Source organism: Oryzias latipes, chromosome 11 (genome assembly GCF_002234675.1).
Source record: "Oryzias latipes chromosome 11, ASM223467v1".
Lineage (NCBI taxonomy): Eukaryota > Metazoa > Chordata > Actinopteri > Beloniformes > Adrianichthyidae > Oryzias > Oryzias latipes.
Window position 1 is genome coordinate 15113860 of NC_019869.2, and position 22766 is coordinate 15136625.

Genomic DNA, 22766 nt, shown 5'->3' on the forward strand with positions numbered 1-22766 from the left:
TAACAACCTGTGTTAACAAATTAAGAAGTATTATTATTGTTTGGGGTTCTAGTAAGATATTTATTAGCATTATAGATGCCTGACACAAGCCTAAGTGTTAATAAACTTAATACGTTTTATTGACTAACTTAACATATTAATAGGCTTTATTAATGTGTCAGATGCTAGTAAGATATTTATTAGCATTATAGATGTCTTGCAAATACCTGAAAGTGTTAATAAGATTTATTAACATCTTAAGTCAGACCATTGTCTTCTAAATCCATATCACTAAACTGCTTATAAGCTTTGCAAACGTATTAATTAACTTTGTTAATAGTTTATTAATTGTTTTGCAGCATCTCATCTAAAGTGAGGACGGTTTTTAGCACAAACAACCACAAAGCATAAAGCTTGTAAAAAGAACTTTATAACATTAAAACAGACTAAACATACACAAATCGTTCTGTAAAAGATATATAATTTAACTCAGACAAATAATTAAAAAAAAACCATATATACTGGTGTTGGATGACTAGCATCATAGCTAATAAGGATAAAGTATTAGCATCTATCCTGAGTGAAACATTCATTGCAAATCCCATCACCAGGAGACAATTCTCTGCATTCAAAGCCAACTGCATTCAACCACTGTTGCCTTGCTTCAAAGTCCACAAGAAAGTTGCACAAGCCAGTCATTTTTGAAGAACGAAGACAATAAACCTACAAGTTGTTAAACATCTGGATTTACAAATGAAACAGTAAAGCATCTCTTTACTGCCGCAAAAGCATGGCCAGGTTTATAATGGGGGTGTTTGGAGGTTTGTGTGGCTGAGTTTAACACATAATATAACAAAGATTACCATCAAATAGATTCTGTGAAAGTGTTTATTTTAAATATTTCATATTAAATTGTATTGTAAAATTGTAAAATGTAATACAAGACCTTTTTGCATTTAATAAATAGGATAAATAAAGTAAATAAGATAGATACAGTATTTTGATCTGATAAAAACATGAGAGAAGCCGGTTTTTGTGGATAACTCAACTGTCTCTGACAGTTCTTCTGTCTCCTCCATTCTTGCTTTTTGAGTCTCCATCTTTTTCTCTCTTCTCACTTCTGAAAACGTTGTCATGGCAACAAAGAAAGCTTTTTCTCATCACCCAACAAAGAGACTGAATGTTCCCACTCATGGAGAATCACTCACATCACACACACATCACCAGGTTTTTGTTCCATGTCAGTCAGAGCCGGAAATTGCCTCACACAAAGACAAACATTAAGTAAAGTTTCTGTTTTGTGCTGTAAAGAGAGTCTGATGGGAACTGCAGTGAATTGTGATGCCTACGTGGAATGAAGAGTATCTGCAGTCATTGTGGCTCCACAGGCTAAGATGGCCTTCAATGTGATTGGCTAGAACAGAGGGCTAGATCTAGAGCGGACCAATGAATGCTTAAATAGATGAATGTCAGGGTAAACTTTATCCCTGCAAGTGAAAATGAAAACTGGCGAGCTTCTCTCTGCCGCACCCCTGAATAATTCCCTTTTTAACCCTGATCTATTTCTCATTTGTGCTGCATTTCTGCCTCTGTCTCTCCATTTATGTCTCCAACTGTATGTCTATCCTCCCATCATCTCTCAATCGCTCCCTGAGTTGGGAAACATAAAAACAGGTTCTGGTTCCATGGGGAACCCGTCCTCCAATGCTTGATGCACAGCTGTGCCAGTCATGAATTCGTTGATGAAATCCCACTCCTGCTCGGCTCAGCTGCAGTGTTGGTAACAAAATATTCGTATCTCCCATTGAGGCGCTCTCTAACTTCCTGTTTTACTTCTTCACCTAAGCATTTCTGCTCTCCGGTCTAATACAGGTCAACTTCAACCTGTAGCATTTTCACTATTCAATTCTGCAAATAAGATTTTGATGAAACGTTCAATAATAACCTTTTTGTTTGTTGCTGAAAGCTTACCGAGCTGAAAAAGATTTTTTGTTGTTTGTTTGAACCTATTTCTTTTTCAGGAATGGAAACAAATGACTTTTGTTTCCCCCCAGGAGAAGAAGCAAGTTACTCCTTTAAAGGAGCTCCCATATATAAAGAGTTGCAACAAATAATGGCATGACTAGCATTTCAGATCATCCAAAAACTACGATTTTTATCGTTTCTATGGGAAAATTCTCTTTTTCATGTCCCTCAAGAAAATTGTCCATGATTTTTGCATACATTACCACTTCAAAAAGCTTAGTTATAATCAGAAGGCATTCTTATTACAAGTTGATGTATCCTTCAGAATGAAACAGACGCCAACTGCAGTTTATCAAGTAACCATAAGCCCTTCAGCTTCCATTCACTCCATTAATCACTGCATTTATGTCCAGCAAATGTGATCATGGAGCATTGACATCTGCTCTGGGGTACATGTTGTGGTACACCTGTTTTTGGTGTTTTAACATATTCTTGTGGCATTTTTCTCATCATGAAGGAAGTATATAAAGAAAATAAACTCAAAGTTGTATTAAGTATTTGCTTTATTCAATTTGTCGAGAATCAGGGTGAAAAAATACCAATAGAAAAAGCTTATAACCGCGAAGTAGTAGTTAAAACAATAAAAACAAGCTCCCTGCTCCGCTCCATTCTGATGTATCCACTTGCAGGCATCTGACTCAAAACTGTACAGCTAAATAGCTCCAATATTGCTTATTTTTGCTGCACCTGAAATGGTAGATTAGGGTTGTGGGGGGGCGTAAACTTGCAGTTTGCAGCCACTCCTCACCAGTAGTCCTGCCCACAAATCAGAGGGAAATTTCTAATACTGCAGCTCTGAATTACTCAGATTTTCTTTTTTTATTCTTATTTTTTTTTTTATTTTGGCTAAAATTAACAATCATAATTAAAAGACCACTGCAAACGCTTTTGCAATACATCAAAAGATGATCGGAGTGGGTCTTTAGGGGTTAGTGAGTAATAAAGGAATTTGGGTGTAGTAGGCCATGTCTGAATACTTTTACTACTCATCATTGTGTACTATATAATTAATCCACCAATTTGAAGGGCTGTCTAAATCTTAAATTCCAAAACTGAGAGCCTTAGAAATTTCCCATAAGATCCTGTGTGCACTGATGCTCACTAGATTGGCATATGTAGACCACAATGCATTGCATTTGAACAATTTTTGTGGATAGAAATGTGTTTAAATGTACTTTATTTAATAAATAATCAACATTTTCATCTTCAGAATGCATTGGATTCATAAATATTCATTGTGGAACGCTCATAACGATTAGATTTTCACTTTAAAAAAATCGTCAAATTCGCTGTATGAAAATAAAAAGTAGTTGTTCCAGGGAACATCGCTTGTTTGAGAGAAGAATCAAGGAAGCCATCTTTGTAAAAATAAAAATCTCTCATTATATAAAGGGGGTTGACTCAGACACAACCTTTCATCCATTTACAATCCTATTTTGAAATCACTGCCCTAGCGAGGAGGATATATATCTCTAGTTCAACACCATTCGGATCGAACTGAAGAAGCCTCTCAGATGGGAGGCAAAACATCTTCAAACCAGAAATTTTGTCCAGTTCAATTTTTTAAGAACTTTTAATTTTATTATGACATTTGTGGGCTCAAATTCTGGTTTTAAATAGTTTAAGTCACTTTAAGTTAATTTAAATGTTAAATTAAACATTTTATGGACTTTTAGGTGATGAGGATTTTAGAAATTATGTCAGTGAATATGACCATCAGATGTGAAGTTCAATTAAAAAGAGAGAGACAAGCCCATCGATTTCGAATAGGCTGCGGCTGGTCTTCAATAACAATAAAAGTGGTTAACACAGAAGCTGAATGATGTTGTCACCAGATCTGCTCGCTCCCAGGGTTCTGTCACTATTTTTATTTACATGAATGGGAGTGTGGCAAAGATTGACAGACTTTTCAAAAGCCCTGCCTTTGTAGGACTTTGGTACTGTTATCGTCTTTCTGTACGTAAATGATGATGCAGTCTATCCTGTGCTGCTGGAGAAGATAAAGGATGCAGTAAAATTCTTTTCCTAAGCATTTAGAAAACACAAGTTCTTATCATGGCCGCCGCTAGGATATTTCGAAGTCGTTTCTCTCAGTTAGGAACCTCTCTGGGCAGAAGAAAGCCCAATAGACGTCACACTTTGTCCTCCTTGGGTAAATCCGGTGTTTTTGAATCTCTGCACACACTGAAGGCTGTTTAAAAGCCCAAGTTAGGAAAGTTTTGAAAGGGCGATTCAATTATTGGAATAATTGTGAATTACGGTTTAAAAGCTAAAATCGACTCAAGTAAAATTGATTTCTAACAATAATATTATTATGTAGAGAATTGCTCATGACAAGAGCCTCCTGATGCCAGAAAGGAATTTTTGTGCGAGTGTGATGTATTGTTAGGCAAGGCAATGCAAATTGATTTCTATAGCACATTTTATGTACAAAGACGATTCAAACTTACGGGCTGCACGGTGGCGCAGTGGTTAGCGCTCTTGCCTCCCCGTGTATGCGTGGGTTTTCTCCGGGGACTCAGGTTTCCTCCCACCGTCCGAAACCATGCTTCATAGGTCAATTGGCAACTCTAAATTGTCCCTAGGTGTGAATGGGTATGTGTGATTGTGTGCCCTGCGACAGACTGGTGAACTGTCCAGGGTGTCCCCTGCCTTTGCCCACAAGTGGCCGTGATAGGCTCTGGCAGCCCCATGACTCCGAAAGGGATAAAACGGCAAAAGATGAAAAAAACAAACAAAAGACGATTCAGAGTAATTTAAATAAATCATCAAATGAAACATTACAGGAAGGATCATTAAGATAAGAAATTAAAGTTAAAAAGCTTAAATTTCAATCCAAGCAATTTTATCATAAATAGTGCTATATTATTGGGTTTTTCCATAAGAGAAGCAACTTTCCTCGAAACAGATCTCATGGGTTTTGGCTTTCAATACTAATGAAAACTCTGTTGATCACCTTTTGGCATTTGTATTCAGGGTTTGCCACAGCGAATTAGCTTTCACTGATACACACCATATCATACTTCTGCCTTCTTCTTCAGCTCTTTAAAGTTCTCCTTCCATCTTTTCATGTAGTGACATAGTGAATGTCTGCCTAAAGCTTAACTACATCAGTTAAAAATATACATATATATGTTGTTCATTAATCAAGTACCTACTTTTCCCAACTAAACGGTTTTTTTCTTCCTAATTTTGTCTGTGTTTTATTTATTAATTTTTTATTTAACCTTTATCTAACCAGGTAAGCTATAAAGAACATGTTCTTATTCACAATAAGAACCTGGAAAGTGCAGCAATACAAAGCTAGATAAAAGCACATCACAGTACATTTATATTCAATACTTTACATCAAGAAAACTGTTAAGTCAAAAATAGTTCTGGAAAACATACATAGGTTAAATAAATTTTTAGTAAAAGCATGTGCAGGATTCAGTCAGTACATTAAATATTTTTTTTTTTTAAACCTGATAATGATATCAGGTTTTTGAAGGTCATTCCAGTAGATATTTTGATTTTATTTTAGGAACATTGCCCATTATACACTGGGCCGAGCGTGTATCATAGCGAGTCAGAGAAGTTAGCAAATGGCAAAGATCGGGTGGAGACAGACCTATTAAACATTTATAGATAAACAGAGACCAGTGTTTTTGTTTTGTTTTTTATTTGTAAAGATAACCAGTTTATTGTGGAGTACAAACAACAGCGATGAGTGCAAAGGGAGGCATTTTTTTATGAAATGCAAAGTGGAGTGATACATAACATCCAGTTTCTAAAGTGAAGATTTAGGGGCTGATCCATATATGATATCACCGTAGTCATGCATCAGTAGGATGGTCATTTGGACCTAGGTCTTTGTAGCAGAAAAAATGATGGATGTGTGCATGCCATAAAAAAAAGCCAAGTTTAGACTTATTTTTTGATTGTAACCTTCTAATGTGGTGTGAGAATATCCAGCCAGATGCCCAGGTATTTGTATTGTAGAACTTGTGAAATAATAGTCCCATCTGAGGTGGTAATGTTTGGAAATGTACAAGATTAGAAATTGCTTTTTATTTTTTTTATTTTTTTTTAAACCACATGACTTTGGTTTTGTTTATGTTTAAAATGAGCCTTAAGGAAGACAAAGATTCCTGAATTGAGTCAAAACTCTCTTGAGTGATCCTGCTACTGCCTTGTGGGGTGGGCCTTACGTATAAAGAATTGTGTCATCTGCGTAAAAATGAATGGATGACCCACGTGTTGCTACAGATAACTGGTTTATATAGAGTGAGAACAGTGTATGCCTGAGGATAGATCCCTGTGGCACTCTGCAGGAAATAGGGAGAGATTGTGACGTTAAAAGGTCTGATTTTAGATACTGTGATCTGTCTTAAAGCTAGTTATTCAACCAGCCAAGTGAGTTATTATAAACACCAATGTCTGCCAGTTTATTTAACAGAATAGCATGATCTACCGTATTTAATGATTTGGCCAGATCTATAAATACTGCTGCACAGGATTTATATATATATATATATATATATATATATATATATATATATATATATATATATATATATATATATATATATATATATTATAACAAAAATGTGTGTGTTGTTTATTCAGACTTTATTATATTGGATATACATGGTAAAATTGAGATGGGCTGTTAACAATTAAGGTCAGACTGATCTCCACCCTTAAAAATTGGATGTACAACGAGTAAATCCTGGCTGCAGCCTGCAGAGTTGCTCAACATAGTGAAATGCTGGAACGCTGAAGAATGTGAACACGCTGTGGAATGTTAACCCCGCCCACATTGAGCCCGTCTGCTGTGGAATGTTAACCCCGCCCACGTTGAGCCCGTGCATTTGATTCACCTTCGTCAGTGCATTTGTGATTGCAGGAAAGGGGAAGAATCAGTGGAGCACATTTTGTGTCATTGGTAATTGTATGAGGAAGAAAGAGAACAGAGGGGAGGAAAATTTGAATGGTGCAATGTTTTTTTTATCACTCAAAAAAATGATTCAAGCCCCTCTTTCCTGTAACACAATAAAATTCTGTTTGTTTTATTTAAAAATATTTATTTTAAAAGAATGTATCTGCATTTAATTGACCTAACACAAAATGTATTAATAGTTTCCCCTATAACTCCGGTAATCCAAAATAATTGAGTTCAAGTAAGGGGCATGCTGTTGAATGCTGTTTTCCTGTTTCTCTTTATTTATTCTATTTGCCGTCTTACGGCTACAATTTTTCACCTATTTTAACCATTCAACTATTAAAATGTTCAACTCTAACATTTTAATGCCTGGTATGACTTTTGGTCCTTCAAATCCTTTGACTTTTCAAAAGTGAAAACTTTTGTTCGTATTTTCCACGTAAAAAACGAACTGTGGCATGAAATCTTTTCAACTCGGCTTCTCCCAATAAGACGATACACGGCATTTATGTAAATAATGAATCTATTTGTTTATACCGGCGGCTTTATGTTGTCATAAAAGGGTTAGCTCAGTGGACTAGCTAGCTGGTTTAACATGCAGAGGTTCTGAGTTTGAGGCTTGCTTCAGACTGCTGTTGTGTGTTTTTTTCCCCTTGCCTTTCTTGATAAAATTGAGTTCGACTAACTCAATTATATTTCGTTACATGGAAGAATTTCCTTTGAGGGGGGGTTACTCATATTTATTGGATGGAAATCCTGCCCACAATTAAATTGAGTTCATCCAATGAGTTATTTTTTTGAGTCCGTGAGGCCAGACAAAATTTATTAACTCCCTAATACATGCACATGGAAACTTGTAAAAGGCATAAGAAGACAGCAATCGATGTATAAATTCTCTAATTTAATTAAATATTTTTTTTTTATTTAGCGCAAATTCGAACTATAGACGTCTCAATGGGCTTCATACCGGTAATTGTAAGGTAAACATACAATGAAAAAGGGATCATGAATACAAAGAACGCATTAGGATAATACTAAACTTTAACAAAACAGACTAAACTAAACTGATATTCCTGCCCTTAGACCCCCCCATCATGGTAAGGAAAAACTCCTTAAAAACCGGTAGGTGGCAATATTGCACATGGAAACTTGTAAAACCAAAGAAGAAGACGGGCTCAGCATGGGCGGGGTTAACATTCCACAGCGTGTTCACATTCCTCTGCGTTTCAGCATTCCACTTTGTTGTACACAACTACCCCTTGCTGCAGCAAGGGGTAGTTGTGTACAACCGCTGTTTTCCATGACTGTGGTATTTCAGCGGTTTCAAAAGACAGATTTAAATATACACCTTGTGAATCAGAAGATTCACAACCCCCTGTTGTAACACTAAAATCTGTCCAGCACAAGAGGCCTTCAGCTCCTTTATGTTTGCTCAGTTGTTGGACAGGACAAGTTAGAAAGAAATTATAAAATAAAAAATTACAAATGAGGGGATGTTGTAAGAAATTTGTCATTAAGTGTTGCCTTTTGGGGATTTTTTGGAGTTGTTTGATTGTTTGATTAAGATTTAGTGAGTTGTAAGTGTACTTTCTTAGGTACATTTACCATATCCCAGTTTAGGTCACCTAATGAGACAATATCTGATCTGCAGAAAGGGAAAAGATATAGAGCTTAATGTTTCTAAGGTGCTGGCAGGAGTTGATGGTGGACAGTAACATCCAGCCACAGATAATGGATAATTGTTTGAAATAAAAAGCAGATCAAATTGCTTAGGGACTGGCTTTGATAATGTTCTTTAAAATAAATATCTACGCCCTCGCCCTTTGAGGATCTGTCTTGTATAAACAAATTATATCCTGAGATGTGTAGCTCAGAATAAAGAGTTGAATTTCTTAGCCATGTCTTAGTGATGATGACAAGCCTCGGGATTTGTACAATGCACCCAGGTTTTCAGCTATTTTAAGGTCTCTGTTGGGGGGCCCTGGCTTATGCCTTGTTTTGGGGTGGGGGGATGCTCAGAACTCCCGGGTGGTGGTGGGCTGCTTGTCTGAGGCAGAGGGTACTCTCCTGGGCTGGGGGCCCGGGTTCGGTGCTGCGGGGGGGGCTATTGTTCTGGACGGACTGGAGCTTGAACTCTCTGTCCCCCTGTGCCTCCCTGCTCCCTGCTAGCCCTTGCCTGGTTGGCGGATTTGATTGTCCGGCCGGCGGTTTTTCTCTATCTGCTATACTGTTGGGGGTTCTGGCTACCACTGCTGTTTCGGCGGGGGCCTTGATGTGGGGATGACTGGGCACTCTCCTTCCTTCTTTTTACATTCCATCATCCACCCCAAAAGGACATGAAAACCTCACTCTGGCACAGGTTACAACATAAACCCATGTTACAGTAAAATATGTCCAACGCAAGTGGCATTCTGCTCTCATCTGTTTGCTTAGCTATTGCACAGGACAAGTAAAAAACTAATAAAAATAAAACTTTGTTTAGAATAAAAAGTTTCTTATAGAATTCATAAAGGTCTAAATGATCAGAGCGACAACATCATGCTTTTTTTTTTTAAATAATTTCTTTAGCAAGGTTCTAAACGTAAAAAGGCAGTTTTGAATTTTTGGCTTGGTTTCACACATGGTTTCATATGTTTTGATCTCTTTTTTCATCCAGGTGCTTCAGTTATTTTTTTTTTTTTTGATAAAAGATCAAAGTAAAAGCTCTCACTTTCTCTCTCGCACCATCTGCTTCTCATTGGTCTCTTTTAGTAAAAAATGAATCAAAAATGTGTTTGCCTTTAACTAGGGATTTTTCCTCTGCGTAGAACTCCCACTGCTGTCACAAAAATAAAACTTTAAAATCAGAAAACGTTGTCTCTTTTTGTTCCTTTGTTTCATTTTATCAAAATAATTATTATTTTTTCTCTCATAAAAAAATTGAGCTCTTTAAGCCCATCTTTAATTAATTCACCTGAAATAAAATAGGCTATTTTCTGTTTTCCTCCTTTTTATTTATTGGCAATGCTTAAAACAGAGATGAAAGATCCCTTGTTTCCTATTTTGTGCAAGTTTTTTGGTTTTAGAGAACAAAAGTGGAGACACCCCTGTTATTAACCTCGTTTGAAAAAAGTTTTTATTCTTAACATTTAACCCTGCTACTGACTGGCGACCTGTCCAGGATGTCCCCTGCCTTCGGCCATGAGTGGCCGGGATCGGCTCCGGCTGCCCCGTGACCCCGAAAGGGAAAAAACGGGTTTAGGAAATGAATAAATCACTTGATGAATGTTAATGTTTATGTTTAGTTCCACTTTCTTTCATTTCCATTTAACGTGGTTTGGAATGTTTTTACTGGCTTCAGCTGTAACGCTCAGCACGTCTTTCTTACTTGTTTTTGTGCTGTACAATTAAGTTAGCTTGTTTGGAGTTCTTTTTAGCTGTTTTAATCTGTTAGATTTATTTTTCAATCCTATTTACTCAGATGCATTTTCCAATTCTCTGTTACTTTTCTGATGGAGTTCTTTAGCTGTCACATTTTTTGCAGACAGCACAATCTAACATTTATGGATATTATCGAGCAGCAGCCCCTTTTTAATAAACACACAAAATTCATTGTAAAAACTGATGTCTATAAATGTACCCATTTTTTGATATTTCTTCTCATTAAAATCAAGCTTAACTTTGACAGCAGTTTCCCCTATATTTCCCGTGCTTCTCTGAGTCCAAGCTTGTATCTATCTCACCTGTCCTGCTTGTGTCACAGGTACTTCACTAACATCTCCATCGGTGGGCGGGACTATTCCTTCAACAGTGACGGATACTTGTCCAACCCGCTGATCGATGTCATCTCCTACACCAATGGCAGAGGCTGGGAGGAGGTCAGTGCACAACAGGACAGACTGACACTAATTATCATAACACAACAACTACATACACTAACCACAATTTCACACTCCATCAAACATGCTAACTGGTGGCTTCCAGCTTCACCTCTCTGCAGTCTCACAGCCTGAGTCTGTCTCATTAGGCTTCCCTGTGCGTGCTCCTCTCCTTCTCTTACCACTCGCCTGAGTTTGCCAGACTCCTTCTCTGGGGCTGACTTGCAGTACAATACCCGCGCCGTCGGAGACCATGTGTGGCAGATGTACAGTAATAGCTCCAAGTCTGGGGTCTGCCCTCTGGTTAATTTCAATTCCAAAAGACTTCCTTCAACCCGATGAAGGAAAAGGAAAACAAGCAGGTCTTTCTGTTGAAGCTCCCTCTGATCCATTTGCTGCTGACCTTTAAAGACTCTGTGTGTTTACAATGATAACCCAAAAATGAAAGTCAACCTTTGAAGGAAAAAAGTCATAAAAAAAGACTCGTCTGGAAGAAGGTTTTAAAGTATGTGAGCTGCCGTACTTTCCTCTTTCCGTTCAAGCTGATTGTTCTGGACAAACTCTGTTAGGAAAGATTTGGATGAACCCTCATGAAGAGATTTAAAAGCAGCTTAAAGAAAAACTAACTCCGTTTTTTTTATCAGATACGGTTGATACCTAGCTTTTCAGTGGAACATAGTAAAGTAGGTAAAAAGCAGCTTTGAGTTTTCATTGTGATTTCTGCAAAGGAAGGTCATGACACAACTTTCTCTGAAGAATCTAAAGATCTGGATTTATTTTGGGTTGGGAATAAATATTTTCTAGTCATTGAAGAAACCTTTTTTTGGTGCAGCCTCATTAATATGTACTGGAGTTGACATCAAAATTGAAAGGATTTATGCTAAAACCCATTTACCTCTCCAATGAGACACTGCTTGACTTCACAAATAACAAGAAATGTGTTTTCCTCATGATCACATAAGGATCTAATGAGAGGATTCTTACAATTTTTTTTCTTTTAATTTTGATCTGATTGTAGCTTTATTTTTTTATTTATTCACACTTTTTTAGGAGTCTTGTGTTGAACATTTAAAACAAATTGTCTTAGTTCTTTAAATACATATTCACACACAGTTTAAGGAATTGAAAATAAATAAATAAATTATACTAATAAAATATACTGGTGTTCATCTTTAAAAGACACAAATTGTTTTTAGCTTTTAATGAGAAAGAAAAATGTATTCTTACCTAATGTTAAAAGCAAAATCACATTTTGAATTACAGAAATATGATGCACTTCTTTGTAACTATTTGGCGATGGCTGGGATTTTGACCAGTTTTTGGTGAGTTCATTCCAAAATAATTTTTTGTAGTTTCCTTAGAAACTATATTGAAGCTCGCCACACCCACACTTACAGCTTGATGAAATAAAATTACATTTGGCAACATTCAGATTGGGATCCGCTCACATGGTTCGCCATTTACTGCTAATTTTACAAGCGACAAAGGTTTTAAGAGTTTGTTTTTCATAATACCACCATGTTGGTAGCCAACCTAAAAAGACAGTTTGAAAAGAGTGAGAATTTTTAGCAGACTTGAAAAATTGAGCAGTTTTATGGACAGATTCAAGTAGATAAGTGCAATCTTCAAGTTCACATTTTGTCATAAGATGACATTTTTCTCACGGTCAGAGGTCATGTTTAGTCTCCTCATGCACTGATGTGATGCACACGAAAATTTTGTTGATGAAGGGAAACCTCAATAGGTAGACCTGTGTTTGAGAAGATGTTGTAGTGTATTAGTCAAAATAAAAGTTGGGGTATGCTGTGTTTTAGCTGAATTGCTTGTTTTTTCACATGGCAAAGCTTCATCTTGCAGAAAAGCTAAAATTAGATGAGGAAAAAAATCACTAATGTTGATAATTTAAATGAATGTGCTGCACCTCCAGGAACAAGCTCTGCATTTTTTACTGCTTGATGAATAAGGGCATTTGTTTTTGTAAACCCTCATAGATTTGTGAGATATATTTAACCGTTTCTCATTGTGTCTTTACTCCCAAAGAATTCCTCGACACCACTGGGATGCAAACAAACTCACCGTTTATAGGTTACAGTACTTACAATGAAACTAGCAAAGTAAGGTACACTAACTTGCTTTCTTTACTTTAAACAGTGGGCTAGTTTTAAATTATATCAAGGACTTAAGGATGTTTGTTATTTAAAAATGACTTTATCTTTTTTTTCTTTTATTTTAAATTACAGAGGCAACAAAATCAACAAGAGTCAACAAGAGTGCAGGATTTGTAAAGCTGAGGGAGTAAATCTGTCCCCAGTAAATTGTGAAAAAATATCTGGTATTTAAGGGAAAAGTCTGTCAAAGATGGTGCAAAACTTGACCTTTTTACTGTAGCAGATTGCTCACTTCTTACACCAGCCTACAGTAGCTTCTTGTAAAACTGCAACTTTGGGCACATCCTTGTTTGTGTCAAATGGGATAACATAGGATTAAATCTTAGTGCTGTAGAGCAAACCCTAACTCTGGTTTTATACACAGCTCTTCCAGAAACAATAGGAAGTGGTACCCACAATTCACTTCTCATTCTATGCCAAAGAAAGAACCTCACATTGCAGGTGTTTTTGTTGCTGTAAATACTCGGATGCACACTTTTTACCAAATATATTTCTTAACACATGGGGGTAGAAATGTCACCCTTAGACGAAGCAGTTTAAGAACAAAACAAGAAAATAGAAAATAATCTTCTCAGTGGAAAAGAATGCAAATAGAGACGTTTAAACTGGATTTCTTCTCACAGTGCCAACTGTGAGAAGAAATCATTGTGTGGTACAGTCCTGTTATTATTGTATCTGTTTCTTAATAAAAACTTAAGGAAAGTGTGATCCTTTTGATTTTTGAGGCAAGAAGATTTATAGATTTATATTTGTCAGCATAAGAGCTCAAATGTATCAGAAAACTTCACTCACCCTGAAAAGAAAAGAAAATGTCTCAAGGTGTTTTTTGTTTTTTTACTGTATTTCTACAGAATAAAAAACCTTGTAGTTAATTAAACTGCAAATGTAACTGCACTTAGCTGCAATGTGACAAATGTGTGAGGACACTTCCATAACCCATGACGGTGTTTAAAGGACTTATAATCTTCCTTCATGCGTTGCTTTCATGAAAATAGATTGAAAATAAAAAATGAAAAACTGCTTCTGCTGCTCTCTTTCTGTAAAAGCATCACTTTAGGGTTTATGTGATGCTACAAAGCATCAACTCTTGTTCAATTTATTTTTTTACAAGTTCAGGCTTAAACAAGGGAGCATGAATAGGGTCAATGAACAGATAAAAAAGATAGCCAGCTGCTTGTTTCTAATCAATACGCCAGCCGAGCTGGAGGCTCGAAATACAGACTTCAGGCCTGTTTTTAGGAGAGTTTGAAGCTGCTGTAAAAGTTTTACAACTTCTTCAGAATGATTCGGTCATAAACCTATAATTATGTTGACTTTAATTCTGCTGCTCAGAAGAAGCAGACACAAACATTATTAATGATGCAGATGTACAACATTTGTCTGATCCAGAGGTTTTTGTTAAAAGTGAGATGAGCCATGATCCATTTTTGTCCAAAAGTCTTTTTCTCCTCATTGAATCATAAACACGGAATTAAACTGAGTTGGATGAGCCCTACTCCTTTTTTCATGTTGTTTTGCTCCTTTTATGACCTTCTGGAGGAGGCTTTCTTCAGTTCTTGGTCGACTCGTTCTTCACTTCCAGGTTTTGCTTTTACATTTGTGGGAAAGCCTTTAACTTTTCTGGAGCTTGAAAGCCACAGAAATGTCTCTGTGGCCTTGGTTCTAAAAAGTCTGTTGAAAATCCAGCTGCTTCAGTTTTTTGAAACACCTTTCGTTGAAGTGGTTTCCTGGTTCTCACATCGGTTATGTGTGAGCACTGATGATTTTTTTTTTTCAGATTAATTCAGAATAGAAGGTCTCCTGTCCAATCACATCTCCACCACAATGACACAATAAAAATTTTCTTTGATATTCTTGTTGGAGGAACAGCATGTAGGAGACCAAAGGCAGGCTGAGCAGAAACCACAGCAATTATTTTTACTAAGAAAAGTCAAAGAAACAAACTAAATCAAAGCAAAACTAAATCCTTAAAAAGTTCTCGTTTGAGCGCTCTATGCGTTGGTTTTAAGAAGGAGAAAACCTCCCAAAAATTCACCTCCAATTTGACAAAAATTACATTTTACATATTTCTTGTAGCTGTCGCAATTTTTTTTAAGTCCTGCTTAAAAATCCACAGGAAGAACATTTTTTTTTTTTCTGTTTATTATGTCTTAAAGATCAGAAAATATTCAATTCAGCTTTTGAAACACTCTGTGAAGGTTTTTTTGAGCTCCATGGTAACAGAGTTACCCACCAACAGAGGATTCACTATCTTTTCTTTCACTGTTATTGGCAAGGCTGCAGCTTTTCATTGTACAGTGTGTGTCAGTGTGCAGCCCCTTGTCTCCATCATGCATTTAAAAGCATTCATATTCTGTAAGATTGGAGGTTAAAAATAAAGCTCAAAAAAGCCAATTATGAAGACCACCCAAAAGGTTGGCCGATCTTTCTGTTATCATGCTGCAGAAGAAAAGCTGAGTCAAACCAAAAATGAAAGCAAAGAAATGAAGGTAAGAGTGAAAGGAGAAACAACCAGGACCGTCTCCTCTCCCTTTATTAAAAGATTAAAGCTTAAGAAATAGATCATTATTCATAGAAGAGTAAATCTGCTCTGAACAAGAAGCATGATGTGAATTTTCCATCTGAATGACACAACATCGAAACCTTTGAAGACTAAAAAAAAATCCAGAAGCATTCTCATCAGGGTTACTGAAGATCCAGTGAAGGAACATCCAACTTTGGTCCAAAACAACTGAGGCGGACAGTTTGCTGGTTTCTCCTGTTTTCCTCTGCAATCCCATAAATAGAGAATTTATACCACAAAATTCTTATATGTACTGTAAGCATCTTCACTTATTTGGAGTTCATTTAATTATAGCAATTATTATTATTATTCCTGCATGCTGTTTTGTTTCTTTCTGAATTTTCTTGTTGACACTAAAAATCAGAAGTCAATTGACAATAAATAAACTGAATGACAATGAATTACTTTGAAGTTGTTGGTTGGATTCCTAGCTTTCTCCTCTACAGGCCCCTGTGCAAAACAGTTTATCTAAAGGAGGTGTATGTATAGTAGAGTTACAGTGCTCCTTTGTATGGCCATTAAAATAATTTTCTTGCAGTTAATACTAGCCAGGGTGAGGTAAAATAGTGCATCAAAATATGGTATTTAAATTAACCTGCTAAAACACAGAGAAACTGGTCATTTTATACAGTTCAAGAAATGTAAAAATTAAACTAGGCCTATGTAAATAAGTATACTTGTGAAAGTACAAGTACACCCATAAAATAATATTTGTCTATGCTATTAATATATATACATTTAACGCCATTCACGTCTTTTGTCGCTAATACAAAATGTACCATTTAATCCACGACTCCATCTTGAATAAAAGAAGCAGTTACGATTTTTTTTTTTTATATAATTGGAAATAAATTGAGGCATGAAGACGTTAATAATTGTTTTTATTGAGTTTTTATTTATTTATATTTATTTACTAATCTCTTTATTTAGGGAAATACTTTTACATTTTGGTCCTATGGAAACAGTTTGGAAAAAAGCTGTCCAAAATAATTAATCTCTTTGATTTTCTAGGTTGGCTGGTGGGAGAACGGACACCTGCGTCTGCGTTACCATCCATGGTCTCGTTACGGATCTTTTTTGAAGCCCCTGGACGACTCGCAGCACCTCCGCGTGGTCACTTTAGAAGAGAGGCCTTTTGTCATCGTGGAGCCCGCTGACCCCGGCACAAGCTCCTGCATCCGGGACTCTGTGCCCTGCAGGATGCCAATAAACTCCAGGTAATACACACCACCCTGTTTTGCTGTTAGCTCATGTCTCACTGCAATGAGAAGTCCAAAAGAAACCCTGAATCCCATTGTAAGAGTTTAGGGATTTCTAAAAAAACAACATCAGGGCAGCTTTGTAAGAGACACTCCTAGTTTATTTTACAAAAGGAAAAAAAAAAAACATTTCCTGTAAGTTTATTAAATCATAATTATGGTCAAATTCTTAATGAGGCACACACAAGTAAACAATCTGTTTATCCATATTTGACACGAACATAACTCTCATCCGTCTTCATAAGATGTTACTAATAAAGTTTTACTACCACAGTGATTCATCATGGCTTCTCTAAAGTGGCCTGGCATACCCCTAAAAAATAAAATACATTGCACAGTTTTATACTTACTTTGCTCATCATGGATAACTCACTGGAAAGAATGATCAGGAGATTTATATGTTTCAAAGAGGAAAAAAAAAACAAAACAAAACATTAAAATTAATGTAGGTGCAGCAGAGCTGTGTTTTATCCAAACACTTTCAAAATCTGCCTTTAGACACAAACAGATATCGAGTTGTCCTGTTTTTCTTTCTATCTTTCAGTTTGAATAAACACTTGAAACATTTCACATCAGAGGCTGGTTTTATTTTTCCAAACTGGATTTTTTACCAAGTACTGATCAATGATGAGAGAAAGCGGAAAATTCGGAGGCGTGTTTTTTGTTTTATCAAAGCACAAACACCACAGCGTTTTAAAAGACTTTTAAAGAATATCAAAAGAGTTTTTGAAACAAACTCACCGTGATACTTAATGAGAGACTGAGCCATAACCACGAGCTGACATCTTGTAGAAAGTCTCCCCGTTAATTACAGAGCAGCTGCCAGGTAATGATGTGTTAAAATGATCACCACAGTTACTTATCATTTTGCAAATCCAATGTGAAGCTATAGTTTAATCATCACCTTTTACAATCAGCTGTCTCAGTCTTTATGTATATGATTCACATCACACAAAGTGGTTGCGTTTGTGTGTTTGCTCCTTCAGCAAATAAAACATCTTTAAGGTGTTACACCCCTAATATATTTGGTTTAATGAGGATGATGTTTTAGAAGACTTCAGGTTCTTCTAGGTTTCTGCATGTTGATGTTGTTCCTCTGTCTGATCTAATTAAACTCAAAGACATAAGTCCTAGAATTTTTGTATATTCAATAAGTTGTGAACTATTCTTTTTAAAAAGTCATTACACAGTTCAGAGGGTGCTCAAACTTTGTCATATTTCTTCTGAAAAAAGCTATGGTTTATTTGAATTTCTTGGTTTTGCCCTTTGATTTGATAATAAATGTTAAATTTACAGACAGCTGAGCTTCAATTTTCAGCAAATTTCACTTGAGGAATAAGATAACTTGATGGCAACATCTTTGCTAAATGAAAATGCATGATTTGATTAATATTTAAATTTCAGTTTCACAAAATCAGTTTGATCCAGTTATTTTATTTTGACTCAGTCTAAGTAAAATTGCACAAAAATATAGCATTTTTCTTCTTCTACCTTTGTATTTTTTATTTCTAATCAATGTATGACTGAATATCTGGAACTGGTTGTGATATATTTTTGTTGCAATCTTTAAACGTTTAATAAGCTGTTTTTAGTTCTTGAAATAGACCTATACAAATAAAAAAAATGGGTATATTTGGGTTTTTCAAATAAGAAGTTCATTCTTGGCCTCCTTTTGACTCCCGTTGGAGCTGTTTGCCAGGCATGTAGGCCACGTTGCTAGGTTACACAGCCAAGAGGTTTCCATGGCTTAGTGTCTGAAGGCCCCTCAAATGGCCACTTCCAGTGTTTACGTGATGAAGGACACTGCAGCCACTTGACTGATGGTCATCTAAACGTCCTTGGATTCCAGTTTGTGCAACCTGCTAATGTATTGTGTCACCCAAAGCCTCAAATACACAAAGCGTTTTAGGGTAGTTTCTTTCTTTTAGACAGTGTCTTTGTAATGATGCATTAGTTGTTTTTTCTTTTTTTTTCTTTTTTCTTTCTGAGCTGTCAAGCATTGCCTCTCTAAACACCACATCAGTATCGATCCACTCAAGCCCTCTGCAATAATTCCCTGCCTTCCTCCTCTGTCACCCACCAACCCCCTCCAGGTTTTGTGTCCTTTATCTCATATCTTTTCTCTTCAAGTTTGGTGGTGGAGGGAGCAACTCCCATGAAGCACTGCTGCAAAGGGTTCTGCATTGATGTGTTGAAACGTCTGGCCAAGATTGTAGGCTTCACCTACGATCTTTACCTGGTGACAAACGGCCGGCATGGGAAGAACATTGACGGGGAGTGGAACGGCATGGTCGGCGAGGTGAGGCTCTCGTGGTCACTTCAAAAATTAGATCTTAAAAGGGAATATCATGTGTTTTTAATCTAAAGCTACTATTTTATGTTGGTGCACTAACATTATTTATGTTTGTAAACTATTTTGCTTCTTATAGGTTTCCTTGATTTATTACATGTTTGCTGATGCCCCACCCACTTTCTTCAACACCAGTTTGATGCAAACTTTTTCCAAAAGTACTTGTTATACATTATTATTCAGTTATTTTCCTCCCTACAGCAAATGATGATAAAAAGGCAGACCTATTCCGCAGACAGTTTTAGGCTTATGCAGTTTGTTTCAAACACAAACTCAGCACCTGCAAGCCTACTATTCTTCTAGCACTCCTGGCTAATTAAAAAACCCCGTTGTGACATATGAAAACACAAACTGCATCCACTGCTGTGTGCTGTAAATCGCCATTGGGAAGAAGAAACAATTTTAAAGCTAGCTAAAAACACACTAGGATTTTTTAGTAAAAATAGTCATGTATGTGTGATTGACAAAAGGTCCAGTTCAAAGATGGTGTTGGTATATTTTAAGAAATAAAGGTGCGGCGCAAAGATCTTTAAGCACATTCGCAAAAAAAAAAGAGGCAGCCTTGTTCTGACCTCAGACAGTTCATGCATTTTTTACGCACCGAACTAATCCACTTAGGGTTTTTAACAAGTGAAACGTTTTAACATGGCATTCTGTTGGGAGTTTCCCTGAAAACCAGACCAGTGTGGGCCCTGAAGGAACTGGAGACACAACTTTTTTGTCATCATTTGGTGACAGCTGATTGGTCAGGTAATTGATTTAATTAAAGACTGTGGATAAATGAATTTTAAGTAATTCTGATAAAGCCTGTAAAGGTTATGAAAAGTTAAACTTTTCTACAATTCTACATTATCCCAATTAACAAAATCTAAAAAGTCCAACTCTAAATTGTTTGTCCTAGCATTCTCTCTGTGAAATTAATAGGTCTGTCTGACGTGATGCTTAGAAATAATCTCTCCACAACATTTTAAAAATAAATGGATTGTTAAAGAAATACTGTATATTTCATAGCAAAGAAGAACCAAACCAAAGAAAATTTAAACCAGAGAGCAGTGGGTGCAGTTTATTATTTACAGACAAATAACAATGAAGGTGTGCTTGTCCATTCTTCTTCATGGACATTAAATTTGTGACCAAACCTAAGTAGGAATTTGGACTTGTGGACTGTAAATCTGCTTCTTAAAGTGGAAAGTGGTTCATTGGTTAGAAGTTTGCTGATGAGATGATTCTTAACGTGTTCCTCCAGATTCAGTTCTTTGCTTACAAAGTACGGTGGGTTCCCCCTCTGAAAAGTAACTCAAAAAAAGGTCTTTGGGAGATGTTCAATAAAGAACTGGCCTCAACATTGGCAGAGCATCATCCAAAACGTCTTATTAAGAGATGTGGAGCGATAGGTATTTGTCCACAAATATGTGGAGGACTTAATATTTGCATCTGTTTAGCATCCATCTGCACAGTACTTAAGAGTTCTGTGTTCTGGGATATGGATGCCTCCTTCTCTGTGCGTCCCTTGCTGCTTCCTGTCCAGCCTCTCTCAGTCTTTCATTAAGTTTCTTAATTATAGTGTCAGACAAACAAATGTGCTCTGGGCCAGCTGGGGGAGGAACAAAGCGTGTGTCCTTACCCGTGCTGATTACTTGCATCAGACAGGAACATAGAAAAAGTGGCTCTTTTCATGTCTTTGATGTAAACGCTGCATTTTACACTTTATCCTTAAACCTTTTTTTTTCCACATCAGTACCTCCATGTCAGTCACTTAGTGAGAAGTCTTTGCTGCAATGAACACGCTTCATTCAGAAATCTGAAATGACCCATTTAAAGAAATCAAACTCTTATTTAGGATTGTTTGATCCTGACAATCAAGGGTTGTCTCTGTGACTGCATCTCATCAGATCCCTGCAGCATTTTCATTTTTAGAGCTTTTCCAAAAATCTTGACTTTGTCACCTTAGACATTTTTTCTAACATCCCTCTCTCTTCTTCCCCCCTTTTCTTTCCGTCCTGTGCAACAAAAAATTGTTACAAATATAAGTAAGATGAATAAAGTGTAGCCTAAATTACAAAAGGGGTTAATTCAAATATACATCTAGTGTGTCAAAAGATTCATAATCCTTATTGTTAAAGTAAAATATGTCCAACAGAAGAGGCTTTCAGCTCTCATCTGTTTGCTCAGCTGTTGGACAAGACAAGTAAAAACAAAAAAGAGCTGATAAATGAGTTGATTATTCATTATAGTTAACTATATTTCTTTGTTATCTGATATAAATTAATCTTTTTTTTTAGTTTAATATGATGAGCTAAAACGAGATAAAATATGAAATTTGTGTCAGATGTCAATGTTGTCACTTTGCTTGTTTTCTTGATGTGATGGAAAAATGTCTTTAGGAATTTAACTGATTGTATTATTTTTAATATAAAGGGATGAAGCCTTGGAACTGGCTCAGAAATCAAACACAAACAAACTTTTAACTTGTCCTGTCCAACAGCCGAACAAACAGATGAGAGCTGAAGGCCTCTTGTGTTGGACATATTTTACTTTAACAACAGGGGTTATGAGTCTTCTGCCAGACCAGAGGTTTGTCTGAATAAACCCCTTTTGTAATCTAAGCCAAACTTTATTCTTTTTAATCATATTCTAAAATCTTTTGTGTTGGACCGGACGGAGAAAGAAAGGAGGGAAGAAGAGAGAGGGATGTTAGAGAGAGGGGGATAGGAGGGTGATTACAGAAGGGGGGGGGGGGTAATACCATGAAGCAGCATAAAGAGCATGAACATTTTTGAAGGTGGGTAATAAGCTATAAAATCCACAGTTGTTGACCATCGATGTTAAAATGGACAGTTACCTTTAAACTTAATGACCTGTGATGTAAAAAAAAAAGATTTTTTTGGTTTAATTATCCAAAAAGGAATATCTTTTGCAGTCAAAATTATTTAAAAAGGTTATAGATTGTTTGCCTGTACTCTCCTTTATTCTCACTATGAGGTCAGTTTTGACTGTTTCAAAGATGAAGCTAAAAATCAGAGGAGACTCAACTTTTTCAATCACTGTTCCTAGTTTGTGGCATCAGCTACCTTCACATGACATTTTATTTTTGCCATGTCAGCATGAATGCTTTTTTCCTTTGAGTTATTGAGATTTTCACAAGTGCTTGATGTCTGTTTTAGTTTGAAACTTCCTTCAAAATTAGGCATATGACAAAAAATGGTACTGCAAAACTGATCTAAACATTCAATGCTGCATTTTATGAATTTCAAGTGATTATAGGGCTACGACTAAAGCATTTGATTGTTTTTAGCACTGATTTTTGGTCAGGAAATTTAATTACCTGTCCAGTCTCATCTGAGAGTTTATGGGTTCTGGAATTATCTATGCTTTGCTGCAGATGACTTTATGACATGATTTTTTGTGGGATCTTTAAAATTCTGCGCTGATATTTTTTTTCAGCAGAAGATTCAGTCACTTGCAGACTTCTGTTTTATGACAGTTCTACATGTCTGCTGCGGCATCATTTCCTTACCAGAATACTGCAGCTTGTTACATCACAAACTCTTGGATTCATCTTGAGGATCTATTCTAGTTAGACTTTTGGACCCTGAGCTCATTTTCATCCACGCTGTTTTTACGTAAATATATGCAACTCC

General features: G+C 36.4%; 1 protein-coding gene across 1 annotated transcript in view; it reads left to right on the forward strand.

The window, feature by feature from the left end:
• Positions 1-22766, forward strand: part of LOC101172912 (glutamate receptor ionotropic, NMDA 2D) — a 244735-nt gene that overhangs the window by 166808 nt on the left and 55161 nt on the right. Inside the window, exons 7-9 of the mRNA XM_011480970.3 lie at positions 10671-10785; positions 16528-16733; positions 18906-19074. Of these exons, the coding sequence (XP_011479272.2) occupies positions 10671-10785; positions 16528-16733; positions 18906-19074 (490 nt within the window). The remainder of the gene's footprint in view (positions 1-10670; positions 10786-16527; positions 16734-18905; positions 19075-22766) is intronic.